This window comes from Equus przewalskii, chromosome 2 (genome assembly GCF_037783145.1).
Source record: "Equus przewalskii isolate Varuska chromosome 2, EquPr2, whole genome shotgun sequence".
Taxonomy (NCBI): Eukaryota; Metazoa; Chordata; class Mammalia; order Perissodactyla; family Equidae; genus Equus; species Equus przewalskii.
In genome coordinates this window covers 31,058,240-31,072,938 of record NC_091832.1, presented here as the reverse complement: position 1 = coordinate 31,072,938, position 14,699 = coordinate 31,058,240, and the positions used below count along the sequence as shown (strand labels likewise).

The 14,699-nt window shown below is 44.9% G+C and overlaps 1 protein-coding gene and 1 long non-coding RNA gene across 2 annotated transcripts in view; one reads left to right on the top strand and one right to left on the bottom strand.

The window, feature by feature from the left end:
* Window positions 1-14,699, bottom strand: part of LOC139080017 (uncharacterized) — a 47,005-nt gene that overhangs the window by 28,806 nt on the left and 3,500 nt on the right. The window contains exon 2 of the long non-coding RNA XR_011534131.1: window positions 6,509-6,655. This is a non-coding gene — a long non-coding RNA (uncharacterized lncRNA). The remainder of the gene's footprint in view (window positions 1-6,508; window positions 6,656-14,699) is intronic.
* PITHD1 (PITH domain containing 1) lies at window positions 7,045-13,503 on the top strand. The gene is made up of 6 exons (XM_070598144.1): window positions 7,045-7,372; window positions 8,077-8,120; window positions 8,506-8,583; window positions 11,113-11,217; window positions 11,915-12,023; window positions 12,570-13,503. Exons 1-6 carry the CDS (start codon window positions 7,175-7,177, stop codon window positions 12,669-12,671), a joined length of 636 nt encoding a protein of 211 aa, XP_070454245.1. The 5' UTR covers window positions 7,045-7,174; the 3' UTR covers window positions 12,672-13,503.

Genomic DNA, 14,699 nt, shown 5'->3' with positions numbered 1-14,699 from the left:
CAGCCCCGGCTTACATCCAGTGGGTGGGACTCTACGTCAGATCTACATCTCCCAACAACGCGGCTTTATTTCCCTTTCCTCTCTCAGAAGAGGGCATTCTTGGTTTATGGTCTGGACTTACTCTTCCCAATTCTTTACTGGATCTAATTCTCACTGTTAGAAATTACTAAGCATTGAATTAACGGAACGTGGCATCTAGGATGACTTCACCCAGGGTCTGTGCCTTCTTCCTTAATTCAGCATTTGCTGAGCCAGGACCTGTGTTACACTCTGGGATAGAGAGTAACACAATCACGTCTGGTGCTCATGGTCAGGTAAGAGTAGCTGACCTCATTGGTAATGCACCTACTGTGTGCCACGCACCACTCTGGCTTATAGACTTTATCTCGATTATCACAATGGTCCTACAACGTAGGTGGTCATGGCCTCATTTTAAAAACTGAAGTGCCTGGAAATGAAGAACTTGCCCAAGGTCACACAATCGGTGAGCAGCGGTGCTGTGTGTTGACCTGACTCCAAGCACATGTTCTCAGTCACATTTTCCATCTCATACAAACACACATACCTGACGTTAGGCTTCTGGAGCAAAGCCGGCCCCCCATGCAAAAAGATGCCTGGGCCAAGGCCCTAATCATTTCTAAGAATGGTGTCTTCTCTCTGCTGCACGTAACCAGGCCCAGAAGAACCCTCTACTGGCTTATCACCCAGACAGATGTCCCCTTCACAGGGTTTCTCCACGAGGGTTCTGCATCCACTTGAGTCTCTCCCTGGTTATTTGGCTAAATAGTTAGACACGCAGTTTGTCTTCATAGGCCCCAGACTTTTCTTTCTGTGATGCCTACTGTCTCCACCCTTCTCAGAAACTTCCGAGGAAAGTTCAGGCCATCAAAATTTCACATAGCTGTGCCTGTGTTTCTCAAGCATAGAATCCCGGAGTTGGAGTCCCGAAGTGTGCATTAAAAAAAAACCCCAAAAACCCAAGGAGTCCTCAAAATGTACATTAAAGTTTGAGAACTGCTCCAGAGAATTTGCCACAAACAGTTTAAAAGCTCTTCACAGCTGGCCCACGGTCAGCGCTGGGAAGCTGGACATTCAGTCACACAGCACATACTTGTGTTGCCCTCTCTGTGTCACTAAATAAGATGGACACGGCCCCTGCCTTCATGGGGCTTTCATCTAGCAGGGGACACAGCAATCGACTGACTGCACAAGTCACTGTTTAAGATACAGATTTCTGGGCCCCACTGCACACGTCCGTTGGAGTAGGTCAGAGGTAGGATCTGGAAATGTGTACTTTTTCTAGGCCTCCCCAATGAGTTTGATGAGCAGCCTGCTTTGGGAATGCCTAGTGCAGTGGAAAACCAACGCAGGCGCTTTGGAATGAGTCACACCCAGGTTCCACCCCCGGCTCCACCACTCTTTAGCTCTGTGACCCCTCTCTGAGCCTCAGTTTCTTCATCTATAAAATGGGAATAATGACACCCCACAGGAATTCTTCTAAGGTTTCAATGAGAAAAAGGGGGCTCAATAAATTTTAGTGTCCTTCCTTCATTCCCTCTAAATGTGGAATGAAAGGAAAAGTTTTGTTCCCTGTCAATGGGAATTGAAGCTTTAGGGTCACAAGCTAAGAACTATTTTGAGGTCCGCGAGTCCTTCCTGATAAGTGAACCCTTCGCCCCCGCTGCCCTGACGGGTTAGTTCCACTCTTCTGTTTTTGGACTCCTATCTATTCTTTCAGATCCCATATACTACAGCCCCTAACAACCATCAAAAAGGCAGCCTCTACCTCATTTCCTCTTATCTCGGGGCTCACAATCTCAAATACCAGGAATTTGGTGTAAGACAATGAGGCGTGGTGGGAACAGAAAGAAAACGAGAGCTACTTCCACAGCTCCACCCGATCATTTCCAGGTGGAAGGCAGGGCCCAGAGTGGCCGCCACATCTTCTGAGTTTTAAAGACAAGACAGAAATCTAGATTTCTATGTAAAATTTCCCAGTTTTTAAAACCCTGTGCCCCAACTATATGCGATATATCAGAAAACCTATATGAAGTGGATAATCGTCCAGACAAATACAACTTACCCAAATTCACTCCTATAGACAAGTCTAAACAGACTAATCGCCACAGAAGAAATAGAGAAAGTTGTTATGGGGCCTCCCCTGCAAGAAGGCTCCAGGCCCAGGACTGTTTCAGAGGGGAATTTTTTCAACCTCAAAGATCAGATAAGACCAGTGCCCTTACACCATTCCAAAGCAAAGAAAAAGAGGGAAAAGTCTATTGAAGCTGGTGTAACACTGATATAGAAACTGGATAAAGAATGATGCGACTATCCTCAATACTAGCAGAATCTAAGAGCAAGTTAAAGCAAAGAAATGATGCCGCAACAGGGTGTATTTAGGACTGGCAGGACAGTCAGACTATTAGGATGGGCTAGGACAGTAGTTCTCAACTGCGGGTGATTTTGCCCCCAGTGAGACACTTAGCAAACAATGTCAAACATTCCACGACGCACAGGACAGCCCCTCACAGCAAAGAACTATCTGACCCCAAATGTCAATAGTGCTGAGTTTGAGGAACCCTGGACTCGGTCATGTCGCGGAAACAATTCCCAAATCTCAGTGGCTCAAAACAACACAGGTTTGTTCCTCACTCACACTGCTTGTCTACTGTGGGTCTGAGGGGGCTCTGCTCTATGTCACCCTCACTCAGGGATCCAGGCTAAGGGAGACACCATCCCTGTGCTGCTAAGATTTTCAAGGCACAAAAAGGTTGCGCTGGCCCCTAAGCTACGTCCAGAAGTGACATCCATCATATTTCATTGACTGCACCTAAATTCAAGGGGACAGGGAAGCACAATCCATCCACGTGCCTGGACACAGAGAACTAGAAATATTTGCTAACAGCATCAAAGACTCCAAAGGGAATCATGGCAGCTGGGACTCTCAGGTGATCCACACAGCCACCCAGCTTCAAATCTCACACTTCCCAGCTGTGTGCCCCTGAGCAAGTCACTAAACCTCTCTGTGTCTCCATTTCTTCCTCCAAAAATGAGAAAAATACATCACCCTTGCAAAGCCATCATATGAGTTAAAACATGCAAAGTGCTTAGAACAGTGCCTGGCACACAGAAAGAGCTCAGGACATGTTAGCCAGGACGTTGATGATGAACTAGGTGAAACATCCAACAAGGAAGGGGCATTTAGTAAAGGATTGCTGTTATGACTGAAGCTCTGAGGAAAATGACTCGTCCAAGGTCACCCAGCTCATAAGTGCAGCATGGCAGTTAAGAGCCTGAGCTCTGGGGGTCTCAGTTTGGCACATAGTAAGTACTCAGTAAATGTTAATTAATATTTGGAAAAGGTCCAGCGTGGTTAAGAGTATGGACTCTGGAGCCTATTGCCTGGGTTTAAATCCTAGTTCCACTACTAACCAGCTGTGTGACCTTGGGTAAGTTACTTAGCCTCTCTGTGCCCCAGTTTTCTCATCTATAAAATGAGGATAATAATAGGACACTTGCAATTACGAAGATTAAAAAATAATATAAGTAAAACCCTCAAGACAGTGCTTGGCACATTATTAGTGCCATATGGTTGTTAGCTATTATTGTTACTATACTTTCCGTTGGCCACAAAGAAGCATTCAAAAGTAACAGAAAAACAGTTTGCTTCTCCTAGCCTACGTGAGACAGAAGAGAAGGGAAGATGGATACAAATTCAGCAGTCCTTGAGCTACAGAAATGTTTGCAGATGGAGCCTAGGAGTAGGAGAAAGAAAAAACATGGAAGCTTTTCCTACCTGCTCCAGGGTAGTCCTAGAAGTCTGAGAATTGCCATCTGTCCTCAGACATCCCTGCAACACAGGAGTGCAAGAGCAGGGACAGGCAGAGTCAGCCGAGGGAAAGGCATTACTCTAAGTTAGCCTGCAAACAGTTGGTTTCTTCCAAATCCAGCCCCCTTAGCAATTGCAGTTTCTCCTATAACCAGACGGGGGCGCTGAGCTGAAAGTCTTGCTCAGCAACAGTAAGAGCCGCTTAACCTTTTCCTACCCGCCAGAGGTTGTTCCAAAGAGTTTCCCTGCATTATCTCATATGAATCTCATAACAAAACCCTACTAGGGTACTCTTATTATTCTCATTGTATATATGACAAATCTGAGGCTTAGGGAAGCTAAGCAACTTGTCCAGCAGGTCATACCTAATATTTGTGGGATCAGGGCAAGGGTACAAATGAAGACATACTTAAGAAGTTATAAATGGAGCTAAGGAACTGTTAAATAAAGTACAGTCTATTCTGCTACCTTGACAAATGAACCTCCACAATGACCTGGAAGGCCACATTCACATTTCTGGGCCTCCTGGAGCTCTGCAATAGAAGGTGGTGGAAAGGGAGAGAGTAGGACCCTAGCCCCACCCGCTTTCTCTTCATGCCCCTAAATATGCGTCCCTGCAAAGGGCTTTCTGCATCCGTGTGCAGATGTCCTAACCAGCATGCTCACGTTCTGTTCCAGGGTTTCTAAGTTGAAAGGGTCCATCAGGTATCCAGCACAATAAAAGGCAAAAGAGCCACAACAAAGCACAACATTATCACATTTCAGAATACTAGTGACCAGGAAGAGAGCAGGGGGGAAACCATACACAGAATCAGGATTCAGAACGGCATTGTACTTTTCAAAGCTAGAAGAAAACAGCAATATCTTCAAAATTCTGAAAAAATTTTATCTTCAGCCAAATTACCAATTAAAGATAAGAGAAGGGGCCAGCCCAGTGGCATAGTGGTTAAGTTTGCATGCTCTGCTTCAGCAGCCAGGGGTTTGCAGGTTCGGATCCTGGGTGTGGACCTAGCACTGCTCATCAAGCCATGCTGTGGCAGCGTCCCACATAAAATAGAGGAAGATGGGCATAGATGTTAGCTCAGTGACAATCTTCCTTAAAAAAAATACATATATATATATATAAGAGAAGAATAAAGACATTTTCAGTGGTCATTTAACATATGCGGTAGTGTGGTAGCCAGCCTTTTGTGAGGTCCCCTCCCTGGTATTTGCACCCTTACATAGTTCCCTCACACTTTGAATATGGCTGACCTGTGGAACCATGGGACATTGCAGAATTGACAGTATGTGACTAAGCTCAGGTAGCCTGCTGGGGACATGTGGCCCCATCCCCTCAGCTGACAACCAGACACGTGAATGAGGCCATTCCAAATTATTCAGCACAAGCCAAAGTGGTCCCGAAAAGAGAAATACCCAGGTAATCTACAGAATCATGAGAAATAATAAATGCTTGTTGTTTAAAGCTCTAAGTTTTGGGGTGATTTGTTACATAGCATAAGCTAATTAATTCAACATATTTACCTCATGTGTACCTTTTGTTTTGGGAAACTATAGGGTGTGTTCAAAGTCTGGTTACTTCCTAACCTTAGCTGATCTTGGGCAAGTTAATCCACCTCTTTAAGTCTTGGCTTTCCTCATCTTCAAATTGGAGGTAACACTGGGTAATACCACCTGTCTCTTAAAGTTCATGTGACAAATAATTGAGACGAACTACATAACGTGCCTTAGCATAATATCTGGCACATACTTCTCAACAAATCAGTAAATGATGACAGCGATGAAAATGACAGGAAAGAAGCCAAAAGTGAGTAGATTTCCCAGGTAAGGCCTGTGTTAGTCCTGCAGTGGGATGTGGTCTTTCCGAAGGAAGGCTACTGAGTGTATCACTGAATTAAACAAGTACTTACTAAGTGTTTACCATGTGCCAAGCCTGCAACTGTGATGTGAAAGCAGGAATCACTCATGACATTGAGCTATTTTGAACCAGAACCAAGCTTGCCTATTTCACAAAGAATTGAACTAGGACATCAAAAATATGTCTGAATGGAACTTGAGCAGACAGATATTTTGGTTTGTATTTCACCAGCCCCAGTCTCGTCTGGACACTCCAGAGCCAGAAGCAAAGGGCAGGGGATAGCCAGACTACCCCATAACTCTCTCTACATCCTCTGTCGTTTCCCTTCCCCGCCAAGGAGTAAGGATGCATTCTATCCTGAAACTGAAATCATTTCAACTCTAAATAGTGGCTTTCAATTCTTGTGACCTCAACCCACAACATGAAAAACATTTTACATTGCACCTGAGTACATGGACCCAAAACTGAAACACAAGTTTCATAAATTGAGACTTAAAACGTGTAAATTTTTTATCATATTCTATTTTTTGAATGCTGGTCGCAATCCTCTAAGTGGATTTTAAGACCCATTAATGCATCACAACCAGCTGTTAGAAAAAATTACTCTAAAATATCACACGGGGAGGGGACTTAAAGGTCATCTAGCCCAATCTTTGCACTTTAAACGGGGCTGAGACTCAGAGAGGTTGTCACTTGCCCAAGGCCACTCAGTTAGCAAATGGCAGTGCTTGGAGTTGAGCCAAGATCTGACTCAACTACTGAATTCTTAGCATGTGTCAGCCACCATGCTGAGTTCTTTAAGGGCATTATTTAATACTCACTGCGATCTTATGAAACAGATATTATTACTCCCACTTTACAGATGAGGAAATGAAGTGTCACGATGGGGGAAATGACTTATTCAGAGTGTCACACCGTCAGATGCAGACCCAGGACTTGTCTCCAGATCCGGCTGTCCAAAAAGCCCACTATGAAGAAAGTTGTTATGAAAGTGGGTTAGCGAGCTCTAAGCGCCGAAGTCTGCAGCTGTGAGCCAGCGATGATGCTGCGCTCCCTACTCTTCGGGGCCCTATCATTGCGCACGCTTTCCTCCGCCAGCTCCCCCAAAATGCTGGCGGTAAAATAAAAGAGCACAGACTTTAGCCTACGGGGAAGGAGGATTCGAAACCCGACCCCACCATCTACTCGGAACACCAGCTTCATCCCTCTGCCCTTCAGTTTCCACATCTGTGAAGCTGCGCTAGCAACAGCATCCGCCCCGAGTACTGAAAGAGTCAACATTAATCCCATGGCATCTGCAAGCGCGGGCCAAAGGCCAAGCCTCCCAGAGCCCCGCCCACTTCTCCCCGGGCGCATGCGCGGCACAGGGGCGCCTTTTACGACGCGGCGGGCGCGGCGCGCTTGGCGGCCGGAGCGGGGAGAGCGCGGTGTGGGCGACGGCGGCCGCGGCGGCGGGGCCGAGGGGACGCGCGGGTGGCGGCGTCGCCATGTCGCATGGCCACAGCCACGGCGGGGGCGGTTGCCGCTGCGCCGCCGAACAAGAGGAGCCGCCCGAGCAGCGCGGCCTGGCCTACGGCCTGTACCTGCGCATCGACCTGGAGCGGCTGCAGTGCCTCAACGAGAGCCGCGAGGGCAGCGGCCGCGGCGTCTTCAAGCCGTGGGAGGAGCGGACCGACCGCTCCAAGGTGGGCTTTCCGGGGCCGCGGCGGGCGGGGACCCTCGCGGGGCCTCAGGCCGCCCGCCTGCTCTGTCAGCCTCGTTCTCGAAGTTAAAAATAACGACAGCCCGGTTGCCAGGCGCTTTGCCGTGCCCGTCTCTTGCCAGCCCTTTGGGAGGCCACCAGGATCGGGTCTCCCATTTGGCAGGTAGAGAACTGAGGCCCAGAGAGGGAAAGGGGCTCTCCGGCTTTGCACAGCCAACGTTCTGTTCCAGGGTTACAGGGCTAGGGAGGGAGGATGGCCATGAGGGTGTTCTCCATAGCGTTTGACCCCGGGTCCCTATGGCTGCCGGATCATATCACCTGATGAAGACGAGAGACCAGCCTAGGGAGATGAAGCAAGCGCGTCATCCTGTCTGCACCATAGATCATTTTGGGGGGGTCACAGAGCCGTTTGAAAGCTGGACCGCTTAGGCACAGATCTTGGCACACAATTTCAGGAGGCTAGCTGGCCCTCGAAGTTCATTTCCTGGGCTCCCCGTTAAGAACCGTCTGATTGGATGGTCTGTGGCTATTAATTTATTAACATCAGGTTAACAAGTGCTGGAAAACCGAGGGAGGTGGACTGTTTGCAATGCGCTCCACTTGTAGAACAGGGTGGGAGCTACCTGAAATTCTAGGCTCTCAGAAAATATTTGTTTCTCTCTCCTTCCTCCTCCCCATCCCCTCCAGTTTGTTGAAAGTGATGCGGATGAAGAGCTTCTGTTTAATATTCCGTAAGTAGCTTCTCGGTGCTTGTCTCAGGCTAAACAGTCTGTACGCAGTTGCCCTATCAGGGTTCATTCCCTAGTTGTATCAAGAGCCCACATCTGTTTCTAGAAACCGCGTAAATGACGGTGGCGGGTGTGAGGAGGAAAGCATCATAGGTTTCTTGCTGGATATTGAAAAGAGATGTATTTGTTAAAAGATAACTGAGAAGTCAAGGTGGATTTTTTAGAACTGCAGTATGCCAGAGGCACATAGGATCTTCACGATTATCTAGTACAAGTCTGACACATGGGTAAACTGAAGCCCAGCAAGGGGAAGGGTTTTGCCCAGCCCCACACAACTAAGTAGAGATTCAAATCCAGGTTGACAACCTTCTCTTTTGCATTCTGGCAGATTCACAGGCAATGTCAAGCTCAAAGGCATCATCATAATGGGAGAGGACGATGACTCACACCCTTCTGAGATGAGACTGTAAGTGGCAAGGGCTTAGGCCCCCAAGGAGCTCCTAGTTCCCTTTCTCTAGTAGCACTTTATTCCAGAATAATAGAATTTTTTCTTTTTACTGGGTTAAATATCCCCTGACTCCCTTTAAGAAAAGATCTTGTTCTGCACACACTTATCTCTTCCCGAGTTAATGGCTTTTAGGTTAAGCATCTTTAGGGCCAACAGCTTATCTCTTTTCAAAGTGCTTGCTGTGGCACCATTCATTCAGAGAGCATCCTATAAATGCCAACAGTTGATGACTTTGCAGTTTTCTTAATAACCCAGCTGCAGATCTCAAGTGATCTTTATGAATTCTACTTTTGGGGTTAGCTTCAGAATTTTCCCTTGCTATTTCGTGCAGTTCTAATCCTTGTGTGTGTTTTGTTGATGTGGAATTACTCTGAGTTTGCATGGCCTTTAGTTAGCAAGGTTCTCTATACCTCTTGCAACACTTCATCTGTTGCCACCAGAGCTGACGCTCCCTTGTTGACAACTTGCCTTATGCCAGCATAGCCTCCCTAAACGAAGGGGAAAACCACTTTCTGAGTGCTGGAGAAACAAATATCAGAAGATCTTTACATAAAAAATTTCATCTGAAAAATTTATCAATTTAAATGAGAGACTTAAGAAATTGAAACTATTTTTGGATGTTAGAGACATGAATTTGAAAGCAAATCCACATAATTATTTTAAGGAAACAAAGTACGTTCGAGTTGATTCTTTTCGGGACTCACTTACTTGGGAGATGGATTGGCTTGAGAAGACTAGACATCCATGTTGCATTGTGGTTTAGAATGGACTCTGGAATAAATTGCTTGGGTTCAAATTCTGGCTGTACTACTTGCTAGCTGCATGACATTGGGGCATTACTTATCTTCTCTATATCTCGGCTTTCTCATATGTAAAATGGAAGAGTAATAGTCTGAACCTCACAAGATCGTGGAGAGAATTACATGAGATCTAACATGGAAAGAGCTTAGAATAAGTCTGGAACGTAGTAAGTGCCCAGTCTTGGGAGAGCAGGTGCAAATACTTTCATAGCCCCAAATTGTAAGCACTTCACATGTATTACACTGCATTGAATCTACGATGTCATTGATTGTAAAAGGCACCATTATTTTATGTACCATTAATTAAAAAATAGTGCCTCTTCAACTATGACATACCATTGACACATCCACAAAAGTTAAATTGAGACTTAAGTCAGTGAAATTTGAATACAGACTCGGTGTTAGATGATATTAAAGAATTGTTGTTAATTGTTAATTTTTGTAAAATTGTATCCTGGCTTTTTTTTTTTTAAGAAGTCCTTACATTTTAGAGATACATACTGAAGTATTAGTGAAATGTTATGTTTGGGATTGCTTTAAAATATCAAGCACAAACAAAATGGGTGTGCTGGGTAAAATCGGCATAATGTTGGTTATTGAAGCTGAGTGATAAGTATATATTTGTTATATTTTTCTCTCTGCTTTTGTGTGTGTTTGAAATTTTCCATAGTAAAATTTTTTTAATATATGTGTCTCTTAGAATTGATTCAACTTATGTCCGCATCAGCCGATGAGTTATGTGCTATCACTATCCTCATTTTACAGATGAGGAAACTGAGACACAGAGAGGTTAAATCACTTGCCCAAAATTACACAGCTGGTAAGTGACAGAGCCAGGCTTTAAGCCTAGGAAGTCAGGCTCCGGAGACCCTGCTTTGAACTACAGCACGACACTGCCTTTCATAATGCTGCTCATAAATGTTCACTGTTATTATTATTCTGTGCATCATTCTTAGAAACACTTTGAAGCAAACATTTGCTTTCTTAAATTATATGCATTTTGCTGCAGCTACTATCTAGGCCCCTCCCATGTGGGAATGTCAATAAAACACTCTAGAGATGGTGGGGGTGTGGCTCAGTCCTTTAGATTTGTGAGCTAGAGGAGACAGCTGTTTCTTAGATATTTCTTTGAAAAATGTTTTCCTCACTAGCAGTTTTACTTGACTTTCCAAAGCCTGTTGTGTCCTTTTCAAAGTGGAAATCCCCAAATGGTATTTTTTTAAGAATTGTAAGATGACTCAGTATATCAGGTAATTTTGAACACAGAAAAATGTTTGAGCGTTGGGTTACCTGATCATATCTCTTAACTGTGTTTAATATGTTTCTGCCAAAGTATTTTTTCCCATGAGTAAGCTGTTGAACATCCTCGGCTTGATCTGAATGTGCTGAGTTGCCTGTTTTCTCCATGCATTTGCTGCACGTGACCTCGTTTGAGCCATCTCTTTGTGTATTGCTTCTCATGTGATCTTAACCCACTCAAAGATGCCATTGGCTTATGTTGCAGTTCTCAGCTCTTTTCTTGTTGGATTAAAGATATTTGTGTATAAATGCCTGTAAAATGCTGTTTCCAAAATTTGTTCTCCTTCCGATAGAACCGAAGGCAGTTGAGGAGTCAGTAGGAAGTTTTGAAAAACTGAAAAATGTGATAATGCACATTTGTTGATTTTTCTTCCCTTTCCTTTCTCAGGTACAAGAACATTCCACAGATGTCCTTTGATGATACAGACAGGGAGCCAGATCAGACCTTTAGTCTGAACCGGGATCTTACCGGAGAACTAGAGTATGCCACAAAGTAAGCACTGGGCCTGTCTCCACTGTCCGTGGCTTTTCCCGAGGAGCAGCAGGCACTCCCTCGTTTGCAGCGAGCATACATACGTCAGTGCTTCCAGGGCTTGCAGTTTATTTTTGGCGCATCTCTTGCCCTCTTAGCATCAGAAATAAGTTAAAACAGTGGAGGAGGCTTGACCCTTGGCTTGGTCAACTTTTGGCAGAGATTCGGTGCAAGCCACAGACTTGTTAACTTGTATGCAGTTAGCAGATCTGAATGAGCTCCTAGGATGGTCTTAGGAAAGATGTGTTTTCAGAATTCCTGCTTGCATAGTGGCCTTACTGCAGGCGAAATCACACATGCCGGCCTTATCTCTTCATTAGTTCTCTCTTTTCCCTGAGGGTGAGGTCAGCACTGAACTTGCTTTTGAACCCCTGCCTGGCCATAAGGCATTTCTCATTCCTGGTCCTTGAGGGCGGGGACAGTGTTGATTCCTTTTTCTATCCCTGTTGCCTTGGGCAGGATCTGGCAGATGCTCAGTCAGTGTTCACTGAATTAATTGCTTGTCCAAAGGAGAAGAATGAGACATAAGACCCAAAGAGTGTTCTCTGACATTTGTCTGGGCTTTACCACAAGTTGGAGCTGGAATTGTTGACATGGCTGTGAGATTCTCATTGAACTCTAACCTGTGTCTCCTCTCCCCACTGCTTTCGTCCTCTAGAATTTCTCGTTTTTCAAACGTCTATCATCTCTCAATTCATATTTCAAAAAACTTTGGAGCAGATACCACAAAGGTCTTTTATATCGGCCTGAGAGGAGAATGGACTGAGGTAAGATGGGGTTGGAAACATTATTGCCCCCTCCAATGTATGTATATATGTGTATAGATATCTGCATGCTGTGCTAGTGGGAACCTTAAGGAAAGGAAAAAGAGCAAGTGAGACAGTGATTGCTCCCAGTCCGGTTATAATTTTTCTTGGTTTCGTCACTAAACTATCCATCTCATTTGACAGGATATAGGGATTTTTAAGGGGGTTGAAATAATACAATTGATATCAATTCAGTTTTTATAATTTAGAATTCTTTCCTTCATTCAACATGTTTGATAACTTTTCTTGTTCCAGGCACCAGAGATAAGATGATAAACAAGATAGACGAGGTCCTCTTCTCTTGGTGCCTCCATTATAGTGGGGGAATGAATCTTCTCAGTTATGGGGTGAATCATTGATAATGATTTTTTGCAGGCTTCTCAGGATAAAAGTATCAGAAGGGAGAAGAGGGTGGATGATGGCTTCTAGAAGTGAACCTGAATAAGGACTACTCCAGTATGTGGTCTGGGAATGACCAGCTGACCCAGCCTCTCAATTTTCTTGCAGCTTCGCCGACATGAGGTGACCATCTGCAACTATGAAGCATCAGCCAACCCAGCAGACCACAGGGTCCATCAGGTTACCCCACAGACACACTTCATTTCCTAAGGGCTGGCCGAGGCTCCCACACTGTGTCAGTGAAGATGTACGACATCCTGTTGGGAAGGACAGAGAGATGGGCTCCAGAGAGAGTTGGCTGCCACAGCCTCTGCCAAGCTTTGTCTTTGGGGCTTGCTGCAGAAGCCTGGCCTGTGGAAGACACCACACCACCAGGGAGGGTTGTGTGGGTGCTGAGGGACAATCATGATTTTCTAGGGCCCTGCAGAAATTGGGTCTTGGGCTGGTCAGCATCTGACAGTTATGGATAATGCCAGCCTTTCCAGTCAAAGTGGCCATGGAATCCCAAGTGTCTTGTTGCTTTCTGGCAGGATTTTTGTGTGACTTGTTTTTTTAAAAATGGAAACTTTCTGGGCTGCAGTAAACTTTCTGAAGCCTCAGCGTTGTGTTTGTATTAGCCATAAGGAGGGTCTCCAACTAGAAATACTTGTTCCTGCTTGCTCCTTCTTCCTGTCATCGTTCGGCCTTCTTGTCAAGTTGCCAAGCTTGAAGTTGTCTGTCATGCAGTAGAGTCTCATGGTTATAGCTAGAAGAGCAGGAATCTCCTGATGTTGCTTAAGAGCTTGAGGAGAAAGTCTTTTTTCCTGCTGCCTAGGTAAGCAGTCTGGGGAGAGCATGGGCATCATTTCTGTGTTTGTGGGTATCCTGGTCGTGGTAAGATTGGGACTTAGGTAAGATTCCTGTTGGGACATCCTTAATGTTTATTAGCTTCTAACTAGTGTTGTAAGCCCAATGCCAGAATTTGGAGATCTCAGTTCTTCTGTTTATGGCTTTTTATTCACTGTGACTAATAAGCTTCCTAATAAATCCTTGCCAGACTTAATGTTTGTATATTCTTTTGAGTTCTTGGTAGTATGTGAAACTTGTACTTTACTTTGGGAACTGTATGGAACTTTGAAATTTGTTGTTGTTGTTGTTTTGGACTAGGTAGATAAATGCCACAATTATATCAAGACTAGATCAGTTTCTCCAGAAAGGTCAAGCTTAATTCACTCCTACATCCATCCACCCGTATTTCCTAAATAGGAAGGTGAGGTTAAAAACCTGTATTCCATTTCTCATGAAAGGAGGTAACTTGTGGAGAGTGACATTTACAAAAATAAGGGAGAACAGATTCTGGAGCTCATCAGAAGAAATGTGGGTGAGGAAAGTAAGTGAGCAGCACATGCAGTCTGAAGGTGGACCCAAAACTTTGGACTTAAATTTTGAAAGTCAGTACAGCAATTGGAGAGAATTTAATCTCAGAAGAGGAGCTTTGAGATGGTCAGTATTCTCCTCCCTTGCAGAAAATAGAAACAATTGGTCATGGGAATTTGTCTTGAATCTGATCCTCTTGAGAGAATTCCTCTGAGGGATTGGCCCATACTGTTGTTAGGAGGACATGCCCACTGTTTCTCCAGCCTGTCTTAGAGAAAGCATGCCACCACCAAGCCTTATCAAGCTTCAAAATTTCTAAAATGCAGCCTGAAATCAACCAGAATGCAAACACAATTCTTGATGCACTAAGGGTCCTACTCACTCCTCAGCCACAGCCTCTGTATTTCACTTGGATCATTTTGGAGATAAAAATTAAGGGCTGTGTGTTTTAATTTGGAGTTGGGGGAAAATTAAGTTAGAAATCTTAGAGCAGACTAGTCCTTCATTAATGCCACTAATTAAAGCACTAATCACAGGCAGCCCCTGGGGCTGGGCCTCTGAATTTGAAGTTTCACTCTGATGAATTTTCCAAAGTGCCACGGTGTCTCAGGTGACTGGGTGCAGGGGGAATTGTTGGTTCTTCCACAGGCCCACCTGGCAGGGATTCTTTTGGGAGTGGGGGCAGCTGTGTTGTCTTCATCCTCTCCCTTTTCTTCTGACATCCAGTACTGGGGCCTTGGCTTGCTGTGGTCCTCTGGACCCAAAGATTTCCTCTCGGAATTCTGGCATTTTAGACTCTCTGACCTGTTGAGGACTTCAGACCAAACTGCCTCTCAACCTGGGAAAAAGTGCTTTGTTAAGCTTCCAAGTTTACTGTTTTGT